This window comes from Panicum hallii, chromosome 6 (assembly GCF_002211085.1).
Source record: "Panicum hallii strain FIL2 chromosome 6, PHallii_v3.1, whole genome shotgun sequence".
Taxonomy (NCBI): Eukaryota; Viridiplantae; Streptophyta; class Magnoliopsida; order Poales; family Poaceae; genus Panicum; species Panicum hallii.
Window position 1 is genome coordinate 39,137,931 of NC_038047.1, and position 23,159 is coordinate 39,161,089.

The window sequence follows — 23,159 nt, forward strand, 5'->3', positions numbered from 1 at the left end:
TCATAAACATTAATTTTCTACCAATTCATCGCTGAGTGCATGACTAATTGTTTTGTTTAGCAGCAGCAACTCCTGCATGGTTGCATGCATGGCAATAAGATGGTCGCAGATTCCAAATCCTGCATGGATGCATGCAGTACAAACTAGTAAGGGACAACCTTTTTATAGGAACAAGAACCAATAATGAAGGGCAACAAAGTTATCACCCCCTTGCTAATTTGTCTGATAGTTTCTAGAGTGACTTACTTTTTGGGATGGAGAGACCAAGAGAGTACAAAATAACTCTACCACAAATCAGCTTTTGGCGAGAACAGTTTATCCTAAATTGTCATAAAAAAGTATATCATCCAAATATATTTAAGTATGATTTTGTTTTAAGATGAACAAACTGTATTATTGGGGTTTAATTTGAACGTTTGGTTTTGGATTATGATACTTTTAGGCCAAATTCGGAGTATGTCTATCATTTTTTTGCCGCAGTTTCGGGGGCTCGCATGCGAGCAGATGTCGAGCAGCACGGCTGCCTCGGCTCCGGATCTGCTTCCGCCAATCCCTCCCTCCCTCTCCAGCGTGCTGCCGTGGCGAACTGGCGACGTTGCACCTCCATTCACTTTCGCATCCTTCCTACCTCCAATGCACATTCCCCGCTCAACATCCTAGCGACCCGACCCCAGACGCGCAAACACCATGGAGGGAGCCCTGATAGGGAGGCTGGAGGCGGCGGTATCCCGGCTGGAGGCACTCAGCGCCGGAGCTCACCCGTCGATCGCGGCACGCGGCCTGTCCGACGACGCGTCGGCGCAGGACCCGGCGATCTTGGCCTTCGACGATCTCGTCGCCAGCGCCCTCGGGAGGGTATCCGCGGCGGCCGGAAAGATCGGGGCGGAGGTCGCCGAGGTGACGCGTTTGGTGGAGAAGGCGTTCTTGGTTGGAAAGGACCTTCTTATCAGGACCAAGCAAACACAGGTGAATCTCAACAGAGATCATATACTGTTCACGCATTGCGAATTCATTTATCGTTGATTTGATCAATTGTTCTCGTATGCGTGCATGCATGATCGATTTGGTAGAAACCAACAATGGAGTCCTTGGCGGCGTTTATGGGGCCTCTGAATGAAACGATCTTGGAGGCCAATGCACTGGCTGAGGGGACAAGATCGAGCCACGCCAACCATCTGAAGGCAGCAGCCGGTAGCCTGGCCGCTTTGGCGTGGATTGGTTACACCGGCAAAGGTTGCGGTTAGTATCAAGTTCCAACCTTTTGATAGGTTTATGTGGTGAGGCAGAAACACATGCTAATTTTAGTCACCCATGTATGTTTAGTTGGGATCTAACTGTTTCGTCGATGTATCATCAGGTATGCCTCTTCCAATGGCGCAAGTAGAAGAGAGTTGGCAAATGGCAGAGTTCTACAGCAATAAGGTAAGTGCACCGTTTGATAACTTCTAAAGTACGATAGGTACAGACATGGTTCCGGTGTTGGATCTCAGATAAGATCCAAAGGATAGGGTTAGCAGTTGAGTGTAGGAAATGAATAGCCCAAATCAGGGGAGAAGTTCTAGGACAAAATTTGTAGACAGTACCATGAAAATTTAAGGCTCCCTTGAAAAGAAAAAGGAAAAGTTCAAGACCCGGATGACTTTGTTGAGCATTGATATTTTAAAAAAAGCATGATTGGTTTTAAAAGTGAAACTGAATCAGTTAACAATTCAAAACGTATTGCTTAATTAGGATAACACCATTAACTTTTCAACTCTTCATCTCAGGTCCTCAACCGTGCTCATTCAGAGATCAACTGTAGTAGAGTTTGATTTCTTAAGCATTTATAGGCTAAATCTTACTAGTGTTAAATAACAAAATTATCAGGTGCTTGTGGAATACAAAAATAAGGACCCTGATCATGTGGAGTGGGCTAGAGCCCTAAAAGAGCTTTATGTCCCCGATTTGCGTGATTACATAAAGAGGTTTTACCCATTGGGCCCAGTGTGGCAACCGCCAGGAAGTGCAACGAACAAGGCACCTTCAGCTCCATCCCCTCCTGCATCTCTTGCAATCTCTTCAGCTTCATCATCCCAGCCCAAATCTGGAATGTCAGCCGTATTTGCTGAAATCAGCTCGGGAAAACCAGTGACACAAGGTCAGACTGATATTGGTTCTCATTTGACTTTTGGTTGATCATCTTGTACAGCTCCCCTATTCATGCACTAATATGTTGTGACTTCTGCTTCACCTTCTTGTCATACAGGCCTCAGGAAGGTGACAGATGACATGAAGAGCAAGAATAGAACAGACAGAACAGGTGTTGTAACTACTGAAGGAAAAGAAACTCGCAATGCACCTTCCTTTGGCTCAACCAAAGGACCTGCTAAATTGGAGCTCCAGATGGGTCGCAAGTAATCACCATTTTCCTTCCTTCCATCCAGAAATGCAAATGAACCCTCCCTCATAATGGCATCTATGATGAAGAAATAATCTCACACAATTCATGTCATTGTCTATCAGATGGGTGGTCGAGCATCATGTTGGGAACAAGAGCTTAATTATTGAAGACTGTGATACCAAACAGTCAGTGTATGCATATGGATGCAAGGATTGTGTGCTGCAAATCAAAGGTAATTTCTCATGAATGATGATTCTCTTTGTAAGAGCAAACAATAACCGGCCAAGCGTATATGTGCCCATTGTTGTGCAGGGAAAGTGAACAATATAACAGTTGATAAGTGCACCAAAGTTGGAGTGTTATTCAAGGTGAATTTGTCGAGAAGTATACATGTACTTCCAAGAATTTTTGTTCCTTCATTAACTCATCATGTATTGTTATCAGGGTGTTGTAGCAGCTTTTGAAGTTGTGAATTGCAACAGTGTAGAGGTCCAATGTGAGGTAGATTTTTTCTTCCAAACACTGTATGATTAAGATATTAGATTTGCTTGCGTCAGTTGATGCATATATCTTATGTTTCCTAATGATACTGCAGGGCTCGGTTCCAACTATATCAATAGACAACACATCTGGCTGCCAACTTTACTTAAGCAAGGAATCTTTGGATACATCTATAACAACTGCTAAATCAAGTGAAATCAATGCTCTTATTCCAGATGCAAACAGCGATGGTGATTGGGTGAGCACTCTCTTAACTTCTGTCACTTAGCTTCAGAGGCACTCCTGTTTTACTTTTAAAGCTACAAATGAATGGTAATGGTTGGAACATAAGTTTAATCAAATTAAGTAAATTGGAATTTTGGTTTCAGTTTTTTGTGTTTCAAGGTTTTAAAAAATTTGTAACTTCATATTTCACCATCCAGCATTTACATAATTATTCTGAGAAAACATGAAGAAGTTGAATTCCAAGAAATCATAGTTGTTTTTGAATATCTGATAAAAATAGTATGCTGGCCCTGACTTTTTTTCTTAAACTGTTGCAGGCCGAGCATTCCTTGCCCCAGCAGTATATTCATGCGTTCAAAGATGGACAATTTACAACATCTCCAGTATCTCATTCTGGCGCTTGATCATCTGCACGGTTGGCCATTTGTTATATTTTTTCTGTTTATTGCATCTGCTAGCTTACCTGCCATCTGGGCTTGTACGTTGTAGGGATCAAGGCAATGAGGTGTTAGAGCAAGTCAATTTTGATCATTTGACTACTTTGAACCTTTTCATCTTCTCTGAATGTATCCTTATGCCGTCCTAACTAGTGATAATGTCACCCAAACATTAGTCAGGGTTGTATGTACTTTTGGGGCAGATAAGTGAATTATTTGGTTCTTTCAAAGAAATGAATGTTTTTCACCAAAGTGCAACTAAATAAGTGAATCATCGTATAATGTAATAGTGTACTAGCGAAATCACAGCTCCCATTTCTATATATCCAGATAAGATAACATACTTCTTGTACATGGTTGATTGGTTCTTGCTTACACCCTTTTCTGTATATCCTTTTAGCATGATCAGACTAATAAAATCTACTAAAACCAGGTCGCTTTCGCACAGGAACAGCTCAGGACCATCAGCACGCCGCCAACTTGGCTCTCAGGTCCTTCCTCAAAATTTTGCCAGATGGCGCCTTCGGGATAGTCTCCACAAAGAAAATCTTGTGCAGCCTCTTGTAGAACACAACCTATAAATGTTTAAAGAAATTAAAATAAACACTGTCGTTCTCCTCGATGATAAGACTTTGAGAATATCCTTTGCAAGACGTTAACTTGTCTCACCTGTTTTGCCACGTACTGCTTGATCTCGTCCTCGGTGATGTCGAAGCCGTCGGACGCCACGACGAACGCCACCGGGATCTCGCCGCAGGAGTCATCCTTCATCCTGCGTCGGAGCAAGTAGCAGGGGAGACGTTGTTCAGAACCCGTGCGGTTCGGGAACGCGTAGGAAGGTTCTTCCCGGCCGGAAGTCCGGCGAGCAGAGATGTGGTAGCTACTTACGGGACGACGGCGGCGTCGGCGATGCCGGGGTGCGCGATGAGCATGGCCTCGAGCTCCGCGGGGGCGACCTGGAACCCCTTGTACTTGATGAGCTCCTTGAGCCGGTCCACGATGAAGATCTCCTCGTCGTCGTCGACGTACCCAATGTCGCCGGTGTGCAGCCACCCCTCCGCGTCGATGGTCTTCGCCGTGGCTTCCGGGTTGTTCAGGTACCCTGCGCGTACCAAGACCGGCACCGTTTGTCGCCTTCAAGTTCTTGCTTGGACGTTGGTTACAAAGACTTGTTCTGCGATTGGAAAATCATGTACGCACCTTTCATTATCTGCTTGCCCCTGATGCAAATCTCCCCGGGCTGGTTGCGGGGGAGGGACAGGCCGGTCTCCGGGTCGATGATCTTGAGCTCGGCGTTCCTCACCACCGTGCCGCAGGCGCCGGACTTCACCGGCAAGGGCTCCTTGGCAAATGCCATGCACATCGAGAGCACCGGCCCTGCCTCTGTCATCCCATAGCCCTGCTCAGACAAAATTGCAGGGTTTTAGTCAAATTTCAACGCATCTTAGTCGCCGTCTGGATGCGTGCGTGTTTAGCTAGGTACGGCACCTGTCCGAGCACGGCGCGAGGGAGCTTAGCGCGCAGGAGGTCCTGCAGCTCCTTGCCCATGGGCGCGGCGCCGGAGATGACCATGCGCACCGAGGAGAGGTCGTGGCGGTCGATGGCGTCGCTCTTGGCCATCTCCACCACGATGGGCGGCACGAGCGGCGCGATCGTGACGCCGTGCCGCTCCACGAGCTCGAACATCCGGGCGGTGTCGAAGCGCTTCATGATCACGAGCGCCGCGCCGGCGCGCATCCCGCAGAGGAGGATGGAGTGCAGCGAGTACACGTGGAACATGGGCAGGACGCAGAGGACGACGTCGTCCTCCCGGAGGTGGAGGTTCGGGTTGTCGCCGTCGACGAGCTGCGCCACGCTGGTCACCAGCCCGCGGTGCGACAGCATGACCCCCTTGGGCAGCCCCGTCGTGCCGGACGAGTACGGCAGCGCGACCACGTCGTTCACCACGTCGATAGCCGCCTCCTCCGGCGGCGCCGCCGGTTCGTCGTGGGCGGCGGCGAGGTCGGCGAACGAGACGCACCCCTCGGCGCCGTCGCCCGTGGCGACGACGGCGACGCCGGCGAGCCCGCGCACCTTGGCGACGAACGCCGGCTCGGTGACGACGATGGTGGCGCCGGAGGCGGCGGCCTGCTTGGCGATCTCGGGCGGGGTGTGGAGCGGGTTGGCCGTGGTGGTGGCGGCGCCGAGGCGGGAGCATGCGAGGAACGCCAGCGCGAACTCGACGGAGTTGGGGAGCAGCAGCATCACCGTGCCGCCGGGGCGCACGCCGAGCGCGGCGCGCATCCCCACCGCCACGCGGCGCGACAGGCGGTCCACGTCGCCGAACGTGAGCACCTCCCCCGTGGCCCCGTCGATGAGGCAGGCGCGGTCGCGGCGGTCGGCCAGGCGCTCGAAGACGTAGTCGTGGAGCGGGAGGTGGTCCGGGATGGCGATGTCCGGGAGCGTCGAGCGGAACACCGTCTCGGCCGGCGGCTCCGTCGTCAGCGACCCCATCTCCTTCCTGGCGGAGGCGGGAGGCGTGTCGTGCTGGAGCTCTGTGCAGGCAGGGGCAAGAAGCTTGCTGGTGCTGGGTTGGTGGAGCCGGAGCTATGCGCGAGACTGCAAGGATGGAAGGATGGTAGGTACCAGCTCCTGAGTGGAAGGAGCTTCAGAGCTGAGCTGATATAGGCAGTGGTGCTTGGTGGGGGAGCTGGAAGCCCGGAACTAGATGATTTCAACTGGACCTGGTCTACATGTTTGCTGAGAATTTTACCAGTAGTCCAAAGGATGAACAATAAGATGCATTTCACACTATACAAAGTGACAAACCGTATGCTCTCAAAACAAAACAAAAAAAAAGTGTCAGACAGTATGATCAGCGCGGTAACAAATCACATTCATTGGTCACTACTGTAATTTATTACCGGATCAACGCTGAATGCATATGAATTCCATCTGCCGTGTGCAGCTGCGTTGTGGGCCCTACAGGGAATGGACCTGCTCCAATGGAACGAAGCGGCCGGTGTGCGCCTCGGTGGCGACGGTTGGTGAGCGTTTGACCGATCGAGCTGGGGACGAACCCACCCATGGTCGTCGGGGTAGCTCCGAGCTCCGCTCACCATCACCAACCAACCATGCGTGCGCGTGAAGGGACTACGCCTCCACGGGAGGGCGCGCGTCCCGTGACTCGCCGATCGAAGCGGGGCGCGGCGGGCGGGGTGCCAGTGCCACCGGCGCCGCCGTGTCGGAGCGCAACCTCGCGAGTGGCGTCAGCGGCTTGGACTTGCGGCGTGCTCGTGGGTTTGGTGGGCGAGGCGCCGGCGGTGGTCGGACAAGGGTCGGGGCCAATCGTGGCCGTCCGAATTGGGGCACGAGTCAAGCTCGTGCGGCTCCGACTTTCGTTTGGCTACGGGCTACCAACCCACTTTGGCCTCACCCATTCATATTCTACTGCAGCATCGGCAGGTGTAACTCGGCGTGTTCAATGCGCTGGGAAGGAGAATGCACGCACACTCTACCTGCACTAGAGTTATTAAATTTATCGGCTAGCAAAAAGTCTAAGTTGATCAATTTACCATTAAAAAACTAGGTAGGGGTAATATCTATTTGCTATCCTCCGGATTGGTTTTGAAAAGATAGAGCAAGCGACGATTGCTTATCAAGGGAAATATGTATATTTTTTTTCAGACCGGATTTTACTATAATTTTTTCAGTAGTTAGTAGATAAAATGCTAATCATAATTATGAGATGATTTCATCAATCTCAACAAATATGCCCAATCTGTCTAATACGTTCATATGGATAGTAGGGGCGGAGCCAGAAAGGCTGCCCAGCCCGGGCTTAACCAATGGACAAGTGCTAAATTGATTAAAATTATATTAAATAATATTGCTTTGAGGCTAATTAATATAGAGATTTATATGGGATAAATTAGACTAGACCCGTGCTGCAGCACGCCCAGGCCCCGGCTCCGCCCATGTGTGTAGTGATGAACATGCGCGCAATTATATGGATGCTCGCCTCCGTATGGTCAAAAATATGTACAACCTATTTAATCCTTCAGTCCACATTTCAATGAGTAACATTTCCTCACTTTTACTTTTCATTAATATGATTCTTAAAAGTAAAAACGCATTTATATTTTCAAGCCTAAGCAGTTTAGGCTCACTGCGACACTGCCCACATCCACGGTAGCCACTTGCATGGTTGCGCCTCCTTTCCTTATTCGTTATTCGGCTACTCTCTCCTTTGATTCCTCTATAACCCTGCCAAGTACATTTCCTCTGTTGTTTTCATTTTATAATGCTTTTACATGTCGTGAAATATTCAAAACTATGGATATACAGAAGTTACACGCTATATTTGCCATTACAACTATTTTAATTTATCACTAATATAGCGAAGGTAAAATAATATTCAAATGTGAAGGCCCCCAAAAAAGTAATCAAATACCATTACAATTGTCCGTCTTTATTTGGGTAGGGACTTCCCAATTTTTCTTTGAGAAATACAGACACAGACGCTTACAAACATGCATGAACACCTACCTCTATGAATACATGCACGTAACCCTATCCCTATGAGCACCTTCGAGAGACTGAACCGGCTGATCCTCGAGATTGACGAAATCACCACAGACGCCTTGCTGTCAACGGACACGTCGCCTACCACTGAAAGAATAGCGCCGTTTAAATTTTAGAATAAATTTAAAAAAATATAAGCATCCGTGTTGAGTTGAGGACTCGAATCTGGGTGAGCAGATTTCACCAGCAGGTACCCTCACTTCGCCGAACTTCCCAAATTTGGGCTAGAGTGAAATGAGAACATGGTTAAGCTTGCTTTCATTGCTTGAATTGGGCCTTTTCCATGCTTCGGTTGAGCAAGCCCAAAAGAAAAGCAATCACCTAGAAAGCGAACGGGCCTAGGCCCACATAGTCGAAGGGCCAGTATTGTCATCATGAACCGATCAGGGGCCGAATGAAAATAATTTTTCTTCTGAACTAATAAATTTTCTCCGAGCCCTTGTACAGAAGTCGGTTGGCGGCGGTGCGTCGTCCTCGGTGGCGGCGGCTGGGACCAGTCTCATGTTTCCAAGGTGCGGAGGAGGCTGCAGGTGCTGCGGTTGCCAGGAGGATGGATCGAGCTCAAGCTTTGCCGCGGTTGTCGTAGGCGGCGAGCTTGGATCCAGGGCCCAAGGAAGCTCGGGATGCGACCTCGACCGATGGATGTTCAGCGTTGGCTTCAGCTTGTCTGTGGCGGCGAGTGTCTTTTTGCGGTTCGTTTCTAAGCCTTTGTGCGACGGAGTTCCCTTCGGCCTTGGGTTCGGCGGCGGCGGGGATTTCTTGAATCTTCCGCCTAGAAAGGGTCCAGGGACCTTGTTGTAATTTCTGTTTTTCTAAAGGCCCTTCCTGAAAGTAGGGTACGACAACTGTCCTACGTTTTCCTGTATGGCATACTTGTATATGTACGTGTCTGTGTACGTTTTCCTTAACTCTTAATACATACAGGTATGCTTGATCAAAAAAAAAGAAAAATAGAAAATACCTCCAAGTCCCAACGGTTTAGATTACAGGAGCTTATCTATTTTCTTTTTATACCTTTTTTAAGAACTTGCAGGAACACTGCGCTGTCATTTAAGCGAGAAGAAGCAGAGTTCAAAGTTCATACAAAGTGATTTCTTTTTACACTAAAGGGAGTCTAATTTACGGTCTGTATGCACTCACTCGAAACGCAACTACCAAGCGGGTTCAAGTACGTGAAGAGCATATCTACCAAAATAAATACAATTGCCTCGGCAGGATTTTTCCTTCATTCTTCCTCTATGTTATTTACGAAATCTAGTTCTTTTGGGGTTATAGTCGACGGTTCATTCTTAGTTCCATCTCCACTGTAAAACTGGACATGAGAGTTTCTTCTTATCCAGCTCCTCGCGAATTAAATGAGAAAGCGTTAAAAACCATGAAAATCTAAATATACGATCTGGAAGTAGTAAAAGAAGCCACCATGTTTGCCAAAATGGTCTAGAAATTCTCACGTTAATTTAAAAAAGAGAAGGATATGCACCGTCGGATTTTATAAAAATCTGACGGCCTATACTAATTCAAAGAGTTCATACCGAATACAATCTTGATTTACTCAAAGAATCCATATCAAACACGACTAAAATGTAGACAATTAGAAATTTAAAAGGGAGCAAATTAGTATCTCATATCGTTGTGGTATGAGATACTTATTTATGAAATGAGATGCTAAACTAGCAAATTAGAAACTGCAAAGATACGGACTTTAGGTACATACTAATTTATGTAACTTTATTCTTCTACTAGCAACGTGTACTGAATACGATCTTGATTTACTCAAAAAATCCATATCAAATACGACTAAAATGTAGATAGAGATTTAAAAAGAAGCAAATTAGAATCTCATATCGTTGTAGCATGAGATGCTTATTTATGGAATGAGATGCTAAACTAGCAAATTAGAAATTGCAAAGATACGGACTTTAGATACATACTAATTTATGTAATTTTATTCTTCTACTAGCGACGTGTAATCTACTTTTCTAATGTAAACCATATCTAATACACGTTAATAGCATTTATGTAAATAGAACGATATGGACTTCGGCTACCTATGCTTCACTTTTACAAGCTAATTTATGTGATTTTATCCTCCAGCTATAAAAAAAATATTTTTATGAAACAAAGTATAAATATAGACACACACATATACTCATGCATAATCGTCACTATGAATAGTTGAATACGCATATGACACTACCCTATACGCACCTCTATGAATACGTTCGTTGAGAGGGTCTAGAAATTCCCACGTTAATTAAAAAAGAGAAGGATTACACCCTTGTATTTTATGAAGATCCAACGGTCTAAGTTAACCCACAAATCCATATGATTAATAAATAGCTAATTTCAAAACTAAAAAATTAGAAGATGATCAAAGAGTCCATATCGAATACAATTAGCTAAATTCTGAATTAAAAAAAAGGAAAATTAGGTCTTCACCAAAGAGTCCATATCAATAATAATTAGTGAGTAGCTAAATTTGAAATTAAAAATATAAAATATTAGCAATTGATCAAAGAATCCACATCGAATACAAATAGATAAATTCTAAACTAAAAATATAATCTAAATTAACTCATAAATCCATTGAAGCAAAAAGCTAAAGACCTTTTAGAAGGAGGTGAAGCCCTACCAAAGAGACCATTACTATGCAATTTTAGGGAGCATGACAATAACCATAAAAAAAGCCATCGGAATGGCCATAAAGAATAATTGCAGTAGCTTACGTGGGACAACTATGATAAAAAATGGAGAGAAGAAAAGTTAACACACAGGTCAGAATTCAAGAAAGTGATGATGACCATAGAAGACAGTGAGCATAAAGTAGAGTACATTGTTAACTGCAATAGTGAATCTGTAGATCCCCAGAACATCACGTGACGAGAACTAGGTGCAGCAGCCAGAAGACAATACAAGTGCATGTATGCATAGAGCTTTAGGAATTGGAGATTGGAGAATAAAGAAAAGAAAGAAGATTAGTAATTGGAGATTGGAGAATAAAGAAAAGAAAGAAGATTAGTGCCTTTTAATGTTATAAATCATCTAGATTTTCTTCTAAAAATCTAAGGATAATTTTTTTATACATAATGGCCGAAACTATCAAATAAAAAATTGTATCGTCCATCAAAAGTTTAAAAAATATTCATGCCAAAATATTTCAATGTAATATAAGCACAAGGTGTCATAAAAATATAATTTATATATAATATATTCTATTTTTCCTAAACTAATGTTCTAAAAGTATTTCATAAAGTATAACTGTTGTAAAAAAATATAGATAACCTGTTGGTTGGACCCATTTAGAAAAAAAAATTATAATGGACATCATCTAGAAAAATATAAAGATTAGAAAAACCTAGCTACCCGCAGCGATGAATTGGACAAGTGACAGTAGAAAAAGGACGACCGGTTAAACTGACAGTATGAAAGTTGTACTGAACCGGTGCATTGGGAGATGCTTTTGTGATCAAGTCAGAAGCATCGGTTTAACCGACGGGATATCGGTTGAATGTGTCGTTGCATCTGTCGAGTGCCATGACGATGAAGTGAAGAAACACAGCAGCACCGGTTGAACTTACGGTCAAAAGAAGACGTCGGTGCATTGGTAGTTTACTAATACAGAAGCGTTTGGAGTTGGAGAATCCTGAAGGTCTTCAGCACCGGTTGAACCGACACCCGTCGGTGCAAGGCGTCGGTGTCTGACGGAGGTAGACCCAGGCATCTCCCTGCCAAGTGGGCTCCGAGCTTGAAGATTTGAAGAGATGCCTTTTTGCCATAACGACCACCGATCGGCTTCATGGCTTCGGCAGGAATCTAGTCAACAACTCGGCGCTCAGGGTCTTAACGGAGGTAGACCCAAGCACTTCCCTGCCGAATGGGCTTCGGTTTTTCAGGGAACGACTCCACAGCAAATGACCCGGCGTACAGGCACTCGGCTGAACGGCGGGCAGGGTCCCCCAGGATCAGGATCCGAGGCGACTTAGAAAGATGTAATATTATGTATCTTAACCGACCCGATTCCTTGTCAACAATCCGAGCAGATTTTGTCCTACCTTGTAACCCACGGCAACTCGGCTATATAAGGGAGCCGTGGGGTACCCGCCAGAGACATCACAATCAGCCTACACATTCCACAAATCCTAATACAATCCAGAATATAAGACGTAGGGTGTTACGCTCTTGGTGGTCCAAACCTATCTAAAACCCACCTTGCGTCTTGTGTTACCATCAAGTTCTTGAAGCTGTAATCTTCCTCACCTACAAATCTACTGCTTGGGCATACCCTGGGTGGATTTACCGGAATCCCAATCCGACAGTTGGCGCGCTAGGTAGGGGATCTCCAGGATCCTTATGGCGAGATTAATGGCAGCAATCATCAACAATCAGATGAGTCGTTGTTAACATCGTCCTCAAATCAATCTGTTCATAGATTTCATAACATAGATTGGTTTGTTTTTCCGGTTCCAAACCTATGAGGCGGCGGCTCCACAATCCACACTGCAACCTTGATGGAAGCCATTATCAACATCTATCCAGCCGGCCGCCGAAACGCACACAACTGCGCATGCAGGCAACCATCGTGTTTTAATCGCCCTAGGGTTGCCTTCCTACGCATGCATGCATGCATCGAATCAAGGCAAGACAAGAAAACAAGCCATTGCACGTGCTCCACGTCCGCGTCAACAAGGAACCTACTGCCTACCCCTTCCTTTTACTATTTTAGTTGCCGTTTTCATTGCAATGTGCTGACGCATGCTAAGATTTCTTTAGTTTCTTCCATAAAATCCTACGTACTCAAACTATGTACCTGGACTGCACGTATGGGATTCATAGGCTGCTGCCCAGAGCAAGGCCGCACTATTGCGCGATGCTCATCGACAGCCGCCCGCTCGGCCACGCCGACTATTTCGACCGCCGTTTGCTCGGCCATGCCGACTACTTTGACTGCCGCCTGCTCGGTCACACCGACTACTTTGACTCGGCTATGAATCAAGCTAGGTCATATTTAGTAAATATTTATCAATTAAATATTCTCTAGTCTCTGTAACTATCACCGATCATATCACATATTTTCCTGATTGCCTACACGGTCCGCCCGCTGCACGGGCAGTCGAACTACACCCAGCGAGTACGCTCACGCGCGGTCTCTTCTCTAGCACATCGCTGACTGCTTTATGTTTTCCTCCAAGGGTTGCTAAAGTACTTGGGTAGCACACGCCTTAACTCGTGAAACCTCGGCTTCCCTTGCAACTCTCTCATCCCGCTCTTAGCACAATGAGTTGAGATTGTGTAGGGCCAGATGTTTAAACGTAACAGGCTAACTGCTTGGGAAAATTACATGACCTAACAGGAGCAAAGATGCAAAAACAACCTTATTATATCAGATCGATTCTGACACCATCAATGGTTTAATATTTCCCATTATGCTACTTGTATTGTTCTCTACAGCACCAACTACACGGCGTGCCTTCAGCATCTCATCTAGCTCCTATGTTCGGGGGCTAGGCGCGATAGGGCACTTAGTGTGCCTTCGACGGCTCGTCTGGCTCCTATGCTCAGGGCTAGGCGCACCGAGGCACTCGGCGTGCCTTCCTCGGCTCCTCTGGCTCCCATGCTTGGGGACTGGGCATGACAGGGCACTAGGAATGCTTCCGGCGGCTTGTCTAGCTCCCGTACTCGGGGGCTGAGCGCGACAGGGCACTCGGCGTGCTTTTGGCGACTCGTCTGGCTCCCGCGTTCGGGGCTGGGCGTAGAAAACAACTCGGCGTACCTCGCGCGACTCGTCTGGCTCCCACACTTGGGGGCTTGCCGCGAGAAAGGACTCTGCCAGCGACCCTGCTCGGGGACTGGGCGCCGTCTATTGATTCAGCATGTCGCCGTGACTCCGCCAATGACCCTTCTCAGGGGCTGGGCGTCGCCTATTTAACTCGGCGTGTCTCCGCGAGTCCGCCAGCGACCCCGCTCGGGGGCTGGGCACCGCATATTTGACTTGACGTGTCTCCGCGAGTCCGCCAGCGACCCCACTCGGGGCTGGGTGCCGCCTATTGACTCGGCATGTCTCCGTGACTCCGCTAGCGACCCTGCTCAGGGGCTGGGCACCGCTTATTTGACTCGGCGTGTCTCCACGACTCCGCCAACGACCCTGCTCGGGGGCTGGGCGCCGCTTATCGACTCAGCGTGTCTCCGTAACTCCGTTAGCGACCCTGCTCGGGAGCTAGGCGCAGCCTATTTGACTCGGCATGTCTCCGCGACTCCGCCAGCGACCTTGCCCGGGGGCTGGGCGCCACAAGATCTTGAGGATGTTAAGCGGTCTGAAAGAAGGAAGATAGATCTGTTCTATTGACCCTCGAAATGCCTCTGCGAGCCCTTCCGAGGCTCGGGGGCTACACCCAATGGGTGCGCCTAGAGGCGCATCCCGTTGAAAAATCAAGGAACATGCAGGAGTCTACTGACGTCAAGACTGTTGCCGGAGCTTGAAGGTTTGAAGAGGTGCCTTTTTGCCATAATGAGCACCAATAAGCTTCGTGGCTTCAGCAGGAATCCATTCAACAATTCGGCACTCGGGGGCTTGACGGAGGTATACCTAGGCACCTCCCTGCCGAGTGGGCTCTGGTTCTCCAGGGAACGACTCCGCAGCAAATGACCCGGCGTACAGGCACTCGGCTAAATGGTGGGCAGGGTCCCGGAATCAGGATCTGGGCCGACTTAGAAAGCTGTGATATCATGTATCTTAACCGACCAGATTCCTTGTAAACAATCCGAGTAGATTTTGACCTACCTTGTAACCGACAGCAACTCGGCTATATAAGGTTTCACAAACTTTAATACAATCCAGAACATAAGACGTAGGGTGTTACGCTCTCGGCGGTCCGAATCTATCTAAAATCATTGCGTCTTTATGTTACCATCAAGTTCTTGGCGCTGTAGTCTCCCTCACCTACAAATCTACTGCTTGGGCATACCCCGGTTTGACTTGCCGGAATCCCAATCCGACAGTGTGGGTGCAAGGCGTCGATGCAATAACATCAGCATAAGATGGCAGTTGGAGTTCAATGGCTAACAGGCAGGTTGTGTGTGACTGGTTAAATTGACAGTGGCGACCGATTTAATCGACGCTTTAAGCTTTTCATGGAAAAAGTATGTAACGGTTAGGAGTGGATCTCTACCCTATATAAGGCCTCACCCTAAGTTATCTGAGGCTGCTGGAGTTCGCGTGAAGCACCCATACTCTAAAGAAGTTCTCCAAGCCATCCCAATAGTTCATTGATCAAATTCTTAGGCTTTAGTACAAGCTTTGTGAGTAATAGTGCTAGGCTAGCTCTAGTTAGAGTGAGAGAGCAAGGTGTAGATGCCTTGTGCTGGTTCTTGAGTGAACCTTAGCTATATTCTCGGTGTGCCGGCCCCTTGAGTCCTTGTGGCTCGTCGGCAAATCTTCAACCCTCCGGCTTGATGTGGAGCGACGACGACGGCTTTGTGCGGGGGACGAGGAGACCCCTCCTTCATGGGAAGCTCCGTAGTGAAGGCGGCGTCAAGATGACCGGGAGATTTATTGTGAGCCTTAGTGGCCGAACCTTTGTGGCAAGTTAAGAGGAGCTCCGGAAGAGATTCGGTGACCGGGAAGCAATGCTCTTTGTGAGCGTTTCAACAACATGGACTAGGGGTGGCTTAGCGCCTATCAATACCACGGGATCTATCCTCACGTCAAGAGTTTGCTTCCTCTCACCCCCTCCTTTACGTTTCCGCATTTCATACTTGCAACTTGTATGCCTTTACTTTCTTAGTGTAGTATCTTATTAGGATTGGCTATAAGTTGCAAAATTTCTTACGATGAGGGTTTCACACTAGTTGAACCATAGTTTTACATCTAGATAGATAGTATCTTCTAAATTATATTTTGTACAAACTAGTTTGAGCCAGGTTACGATTTTAGAATTACCTAATTTACCCCTCCTCCTCTTAGACTGTAAGTATGGATTCCTTTTAGCGTGGAAGAGGTTAGAGTTGAGTGGATGCATTGTCAGACTATCAGTCAGGGATGGAAATCATTAACAAGATATGGGAGCCAGAGAAGATCAAACGACTGAAGGTCATTATGTTCTTGTGGAGATGGTGGTCGGTATGGAACAAAGTCAATGATGGTGTGAGGCTGCAGTTTAGCGACCTTTGCAGCAAGCATGTTGGCCTCTGGCTCTGATATTTAGATGAGTCAAGCCCAGGTGATGTTTAATACAGCCGTGCTTTCAAAAACGGAAAAAAAAATCCTCTAGTTGCTGTCGGACGTCATCCTGCAAACCCCTTCAAAGGAACAGAACGCCCCTCTGATTCGTCTCAAGAGCATATCAGAAGCGTTCAACACTCTGTCACGTACGGTCCGTTACGCTCTCCGGCTTAATAAACTTTCAACGCACACAATACTATTCTTTTTCCAAGGCCGGACCCTTTCTCCAGTCGCTTGTGCGCGAACAAGTAAAGGCTGCTGCCGATGTCGGTCCCGTGTCGGCGGTCGCGGCGTCCCCTGCCTGTAAATCTCTTGACCAACTCGACGAGAGCATCCTGCGAGGCACGAAGAGGCCGCTCGGCGATCGGCACACGCGACCAGATCGAGACGCCACGAGCTCCCCGCGCTGCCTGCGAGGCCCCGACCTCACGTCCGCCGCCAGCGTACCGGATCGCACCCCGCGCACGGGCGGAATTCCTCGCGCCGCGGCGCGCTGTGCCCGAGCAGGGCACCCCTGCTCTGCTGCGGGCTATGCTTGCATTGCTTGGCGCCGAAGCACTCGCCGCGCCGCGCAGAAGTCGCGGCGGGCGCGGCCGGGTGGTGGCGTGAGCGCGCGTCCGATGATGATCCGATCCGAGCGACAGCGGAGGGAACGTTTTGACCCGCTCCCGCGTCGCCCGGCGCCGCACCCAACCGCAACGTGTTGCTCCTGACAGCGACCGTGCTGGCGTCGTCGCGTCCGGCACGTCGCCGACAGCGACCGCCAGGCCAACTGGCGAGCTCGTGCTCCCTTCGAGCAATGTCTCCGGAGGGAGGGGGCTCACTGCTGCTCCTGCTTGCCTTGCACGGACCGGCTGGCGCTTTTTCCGTGCGCGCTTTCCCAATGGCATGTAGGAGTACCTGTCTGACGCGATTCCTTCTGATGCAAGCTGCTGTGGTTGCTTGCAGTGTTGATCAGTTCACAAGCATGGCTTCCGGTGTGTGAATCTAGAAGCCGTCGCATCCCCTGCAGCTTCTTTCTTGAATCTAGAAGCCGTCGCATCCCCTGCAGCTGTGAATCTAGAAGCCGTCGAATCTTGCTAATTTAAAGTACTAAATGAAGTCTATTTGTAAAACTTTTTGCATGGATGGATTGTAAATCACGAGACGAATCTAATGATGCTAATTAATTCATAATTAAGCAATAATTAGCGGATAGTTACTGTAGCATCACTGTTGCAAAACATGGATTAAGTAGGCTCATTAGATTCGTCTCGCGATTTACAAACCATCCATGCAAAAAGTTTTGCAAATAGACTTCATTTAGTACTTCAAATTAGCAAGATTTCTTTGCTACAGTAAAATTAACAGTTGCTGCCGCCTATATAAACCACTAGCTCCCAAGCCGCCAGCCAACACACAAGACAAAATATTATAAAAAAAAGAGTACAAGACAAAAGGTTGCTGGCTCGACTCGCATTGCCTGTCACGACTCCGACGCGTCGACGAGGAGGAGGAGAAAAGGCCGCCGCGCATTCCTGCACGCGAAGTCGATCGTCGTCCATGACCGTCTCTGGGGCCCGCCCGCCGTCCACGGAGGAGGAGGAGGCAGTGGCGGCGTGCAGGAGCAAGAAGCGGTCGTCGATCCTCGGGACCCTCCGTGAGGCGATCAGGAAGGTCCGGTTCCTGCTCTCCTCCGGCGCGACGCGGTGGATGCTGCTCGCGCGGGCCGCGCCGCGCCGCGGCCTCAGCTTCGGCTCGCGGCCCCCGGGCCTGCTCGACGTCGAGGGCAGCATCGTGTCGCCGGCCTCCTCCTCCAGCTCCAGGACGTCCAGGTCGGCGAGCCTCGGGACGGCGACCACGAGGAGCCTGTCGCTGGCGAGCAGCGCGGCGGCGGCGTCGCCGGAGGCCGCGTCCAGCGGCGGGTCGCCTGCAACGTCGGGCGGGGACAGCGACGTCGACCGCCGCGCGGATCTGTTCATCTCCAACTTCCGCAGGCACCTGGAGATGGAGCGGCAGGTCTCGCTGCAGCTGCGGTACGTCAGGCTCAACAGCTGGGACAGGACGTCCAGTCCTTCCAGCGGATGATTATCCTTAGGCGCATAGCAAAGCAGGATCGAGAGGCAGAGAAACTTTGTCGAAGGCGCGGTGAATGGATCTAGATGGGTATTTTACCCGCATCATTTCTGCACATTCTTTTGTTTTAGATAGTACAGTTTTTAATTTTTTGAAACTGATGATTGAGAGTGTAAATACAAAACAATTGGCAGTCAGCCGGCAATATCAAAGCAGATGTTCAGTTTTGACTTTTGGTTATGTGAGCAAAGGCCCAACTGACAGTGTTTATGTTCAATTAATTGATGTTACAGAGCATTCAGATGCCTCATAAAAGAGAAGAGATAGATAGCATTGCTAGCATCGAAATATTTTGAATTTCCAATTTGAAAAAAAATCAACGTTTTTAATGTAAAATTAGAATATTTTAATATTATTTATTTGAGAAAACTTTTTTTCTGGAACGAAATCTGTTTTATCTCGAAAATTTTGTCTTGCTTTAATTACTCTTTCTTAGAATATTTTGTTTTGTTCTCATAATGTTTTTATGTTTTCATAACATTTTGTTTGGATAAAAGATATCCCTACTTTTATAGAAAGCATATAAAAGTTTTGGTTCAATCCAACCGACGGACATACTATGGTTACCCGTTTACTAGGCTGACCAAAGAAAACTTTCAAACCGACAAGCCAAACCGTTCTCCCTCAACGGAAATAAAACAAAGAGCTCAAACAGTCTAGTTAACAAAAGTATTCCTCCTCCAGTGCCACCGCGAATCCTTGCCATGAAGTCTTCTGTCCAAGCTTGAACCGACGTCTCCAGCGAGGCGTTGTTTGGATGGGCTAAAATTATATGTTAAACTTTAGCATATATTAGCACTCATATATTTACTAAAGTTTTTAAATCTTGACTAAAATTTAGCACACCCCATTAGCACTCCTATTTGAATGGACTAGTGCTAAATTTTAATATTTTTAGACATTAATACTTGGATCCAAATATACCCTTAACGCTTCTGATCACCGGCACGCGACCTCTATTGCCACCTCTGCAAACAAGAGAAAATTTTGAACAAAACTTCAACTAGGTCACGCAGAAACTCCCCCCTGATTGCCCTCTTGTTTCTAATATTCCATAACACCCCAAAAAAACAATGGCAAATAGGAAAACCTTCAACCCAATGTTATCCCCCCAAAAAGAATAAAGCTTTCCCAAAAAAAGATTGCATATTAGAATGAATATTAGTCCACCCCAAAGCTTGCTTCTTTCAGACAAGGCCAGGTAAATTGTGCCACAAAACAACTGAAAAAGATATGATCAACATCTTCAGCCACTCCCCAAAAGTTACACCGATAGTTTCCCTTCCATTTTCTCTTTCAAGTCCACACCAGTCTGCAACTTCTCTGGCATAGCCAACCACATAAACTTTCAATTTTAAAGGAAGTCTATTCTTCCAAAGCTATTGACATTTTTTCCAGAATACTTAATTTTGCCCGGAAGTTGGAACAACTTTTTACTTCAATTTTTATTTTGAGAATATTTTTTATTTCTTATCAAAACATTTTCTCTTGGAATATTTTTTTTTGAAAAAGTTTGCAGGAGCACGGCACTGTCATTTAAGTTGGGAGAAGCAAATAGAGTGTCTTAGAGATTCGATATTACATAAAGGTCTCTCGGAATATTTCTCTTGTACTCAGAATGACCTTTTTATTCTTTGCTGATTTGCTAACTGATAACTGATAGACCGATTAGTGACCTATTTATATATAAAAAAGGATCATACAGCGATGGGTATGTACAGACAGCTATCGCCAACTGTTTTTTCGGTTCAACCTCCGTTCAAGTCTTGAACCACGTTTCGAACTTCGAAGGGATCGGAGGGGGTCAACTGACGATGCCGCTGGCTGCTCTAACCGTTTGCCAGATGCCGCTGCGATTCCTTACGATGTAAGCAATGATTGCTATGCTGGTCTCGCCACTGGCATAAACGTAGCCGCTTCCGACGTGTACGCGTATTCTACTGGTATTTTTGCTGGTGCCGTTACATTCCCTGCAGCTTCTCGGAACCGAGTAGCTTCCGGCAGTGACCAACGAGCGCCGGCGACCTTTCAACACCGGCAGCTATATAAACTCCCGACAGCACACCAGACAAGGCCTCCTGCTTTCCACATTTCCGCATCGAGACACAAGCAAACCAACCAACTCGCCGGCGGCTCCGCTCGGATTGCTCGTCACGACTCCGCTCCGAAGCATCGACAGGGACGATCGAGGTAGGAAGGAAAAAAGGCGCGTTCTTGGCTCTACGCTAGAGCGCACGCAAGGTCGACCATCCATGGCCGTCCCGGAGCCCGGTCCGTCCAAGGAGGAGAAGGCGCCCAGGAACAAGAAGCGGTCGTCGATCCTCGGAAGCCTCCAGGAGGCGATCAGGAAGGTTCGGTTCCTGCTCTCCTTCAGCGCGACGCGGTGGATGCTGCTCACCTCCGCCGGCGCCCGGGGCGCGCTTGCGCGCCGCGGCCTCAGCTTCGGCCCGCGCCCGGGGCTGCTCGACGTCGAGGGCGGCCTCGCGTCGCCGGCGGGCAGCTCCCGGACGACGTCCAGGTCCGCGAGCATGGGGACGGCGACCACGCGGAGCCTGTCGCGGGCCAGCAGCGCGGCGTCGCCGGGGGGGCCGAGGAGGACGTTGTCGTCGTCCAGCGGCCGGTCGCCGGCGTCCTCGGCGGCGGACGACGACATCGACCAGCGCGCGGAGCAGTTCATCGCCAACTTTTACAGGCAGCTGCAGATGGAGCGGCAGGTGTCGCTGCAGCTGCGGTACGTCAGGAGGAACAGCTGGGACAGGACTCCCTAGGCCTTCTCCTTCCTGGTCCTGGGGATGATCCGTAGGCGCATAGCAAGATAGGATTGCGAGGTAGAGAGATCCGGTAATCCTGTTCCTTTCCTTTGCGGAGGGCGCTGGGAATGGATTTAGATGGGTATTTTCCCCCCGTCATTTCTGCACATTCTCTTGTTTTGGACAGTAGAGTTTGTGATTTTTTTTAACTGATGATGATTGAGAGTGTGAATACAAAATAATTGGCATTTGGCAGGCAATATTTAAGCAGATGTTCAGTTCTGAATTTTGGTTAGGAAAAATTATGTGAGGAAAGAGGAAGCATGCCCAATTGACAGTGTTTGTGTTCATTTGGCCTGCAATTGACAGATGTTCAGTTCTGTATGTTACAGCATTCAATTCAGATGCCTCATAAAAAATGTGCCTCATGGTCTGAATCCAAATGATGAAACCGTCTAAGCAGGAGGCATTTATCTGCACTGCATGCCTGAACTTAACCAAAATAGTGTAATTGTCTAACTAAAGGACACAGCCAGTGCTTCACAAAACAAAGGCCACTTGCAGGAACAGCTTCATTTCTTCACAATTCTAGATTTCTTTGCCTTGGTTGTTGCTTTCTAGCCTTTGGTACCGGTATTTTGGATGACAGAGTAGGCTGCAGGAGAAATGCTAAGTAACTATGCATGGCATGGAGGCCTCAAATTTGACTTCTTAACTTGCATCAATTGTTGTATGTGAAATAGCTGCAGATTTTCATATTATAGTACAGCCTTGACAAAAAGGGAATACAACTTTCTTTTAAATAGTATAGCGCTGAGTTTTAAGATGCATATTCATCTAGCTTCAAATTAGGCACGACCCACACGCAGTTCATCGGCTGTTTTAGCCCATAGAATGCCGGGTGGTTCATCTTGGTCTCCAGATCATAGAACGCCGCCTGCTTCCCGTTTTTGGAGTACCTTGGGGAAAAGATCTTGTTGCCATTCCCAGCTCCCGGCGACACCACGCCGAACGACGCCCTGTGATCCAGAAACAGAGCTGCGCCGCCGATGTCCTCCACCCCGGCCCAGGCCATCTTCGTCCGGTCAAGCTTGAACACCCGTGGGGGCTCCTCCGCGTTGCGCATGAACACGGACACCAGGTCCCCTGCCAACTCAACCAGGTAGCAGAACTTGGCACCCTCATGGTCATAACCTAAATTTCTCTGCCTCCTCCGAGAGGCTAATCTGAAAAATCTGAAAGGTTATAGCTATCAGGTTCAATTCCTCGCATCAACAATAGAAACTCCCTTTCCTTGTAATTTCTCTTCCATGACATGAAAAAATCACAAAATTATTTCTTTGTGCAAACTGGATCATAATATGGGTATGTAGCTCAATCGATAGAGCAGGGGAAACACTTTTGAGGCACAAGGTTTGGCTCATTGCATCATCAATGAAAACTACTTCTTTAAAATTTCCCTTCCATGGCATTAAATATATAATATATATATATATAAAGTGATTATAGCAAAATGTAAACTAAAATTGAGGATGTCGCTCAATTGGTAGAGCATTATTCAAATGCATCATAGAGGTATGGGGTTCAATTGCTCACATCTCCAATAAAACTCCTTTAATGTTGAAATGAGAAATTTTTCTCATTTCTCTTCCATAATATTAAAATTATAAAATTATTTCTGGTGCACATCCAAAAGTTATCTCTTCCGTAACATTAAAATTGTATGAAAAATTCGAGTGCGAAGCTATACAAAAATTGTACGTAGCTCAATTGGTAGAGCATCAATGCGCACATGTTTAGAGCACACGAGGTTCAATTCCTCGTATCTTGCTCCAACGGAAATTAAACTGCATCCTTTTTATTTCCCTTCCATGAATTAAAAATATAAAATTACTTATACTAAACTAGTAAACTAAAGTTGGGGATGTAGCTCAATTGGTAGAGCACTATTCAAATGCATGATAACGGAT

The 23,159-nt window shown here is 47.5% G+C and overlaps 4 protein-coding genes across 4 annotated transcripts; 3 read left to right on the forward strand and 1 right to left on the reverse strand.

Moving 5' to 3' along the window:
- The first annotated feature begins 573 nt into the window (after window positions 1–573).
- LOC112897965 (cyclase-associated protein 1-like) lies at window positions 574–3,510 on the forward strand. Its single transcript, XM_025966374.1, has 10 exons — window positions 574–966; window positions 1,071–1,239; window positions 1,358–1,422; window positions 1,867–2,137; window positions 2,246–2,393; window positions 2,503–2,612; window positions 2,693–2,748; window positions 2,825–2,881; window positions 2,976–3,119; window positions 3,424–3,510. Exons 1-10 carry the CDS (start codon window positions 688–690, stop codon window positions 3,508–3,510), a joined length of 1,386 nt encoding a protein of 461 aa, XP_025822159.1. The 5' UTR covers window positions 574–687.
- Window positions 3,511–3,835: 325 nt separating this feature from the next.
- On the reverse strand, window positions 3,836–6,302 carry LOC112897964 (probable 4-coumarate--CoA ligase 5). The gene is made up of 5 exons (XM_025966373.1): window positions 5,032–6,302; window positions 4,744–4,942; window positions 4,432–4,645; window positions 4,213–4,315; window positions 3,836–4,118 (listed from the first exon to the last, which is right to left on the reverse strand). The coding sequence occupies exons 1-5, from the start codon at window positions 6,034–6,036 to the stop codon at window positions 4,008–4,010; spliced, it is 1,632 nt and encodes a 543-aa protein (XP_025822158.1). The 5' UTR covers window positions 6,037–6,302; the 3' UTR covers window positions 3,836–4,007.
- Window positions 6,303–17,728: 11,426 nt separating this feature from the next.
- On the forward strand, window positions 17,729–18,619 carry LOC112897897. Its single transcript, XM_025966293.1, has one exon. It carries the CDS (start codon window positions 17,867–17,869, stop codon window positions 18,389–18,391), a length of 525 nt encoding a protein of 174 aa, XP_025822078.1. The 5' UTR covers window positions 17,729–17,866; the 3' UTR covers window positions 18,392–18,619.
- A 1,889-nt stretch (window positions 18,620–20,508) lies between these two features.
- On the forward strand, window positions 20,509–21,537 carry LOC112897444. Its single transcript, XM_025965735.1, has one exon. It carries the CDS (start codon window positions 20,692–20,694, stop codon window positions 21,205–21,207), a length of 516 nt encoding a protein of 171 aa, XP_025821520.1. The 5' UTR covers window positions 20,509–20,691; the 3' UTR covers window positions 21,208–21,537.
- The last annotated feature ends 1,622 nt before the right edge of the window (window positions 21,538–23,159 follow it).

Excerpts from the sequence above, each read along its gene's own strand:
- LOC112897965 (XM_025966374.1), top strand. The coding sequence starts at position 688 with ATGGAGGGAGCCCTGATAGGGAGGCTGGAGGCGGCGGTATCCCGGCTG. Across the intron at positions 967-1,070 it reads TCAGGACCAAGCAAACACAG|AAACCAACAATGGAGTCCTT; the intron begins GTGAATCTCAAC and ends TCGATTTGGTAG. Across the intron at positions 2,882-2,975 it reads GTGTAGAGGTCCAATGTGAG|GGCTCGGTTCCAACTATATC; the intron begins GTAGATTTTTTC and ends ATGATACTGCAG.
- LOC112897964 (XM_025966373.1), bottom strand. The coding sequence starts at position 6,036 with ATGGGGTCGCTGACGACGGAGCCGCCGGCCGAGACGGTGTTCCGCTCG. Across the intron at positions 4,646-4,743 it reads GGGCAAGCAGATAATGAAAG|GGTACCTGAACAACCCGGAA; the intron begins GTGCGTACATGA and ends TGGTACGCGCAG. Across the intron at positions 4,316-4,431 it reads GCCGACGCCGCCGTCGTCCC|GATGAAGGATGACTCCTGCG; the intron begins GTAAGTAGCTAC and ends GCTCCGACGCAG.
- LOC112897897 (XM_025966293.1), top strand. The coding sequence starts at position 17,867 with ATGACCGTCTCTGGGGCCCGCCCGCCGTCCACGGAGGAGGAGGAGGCA.
- LOC112897444 (XM_025965735.1), top strand. The coding sequence starts at position 20,692 with ATGGCCGTCCCGGAGCCCGGTCCGTCCAAGGAGGAGAAGGCGCCCAGG.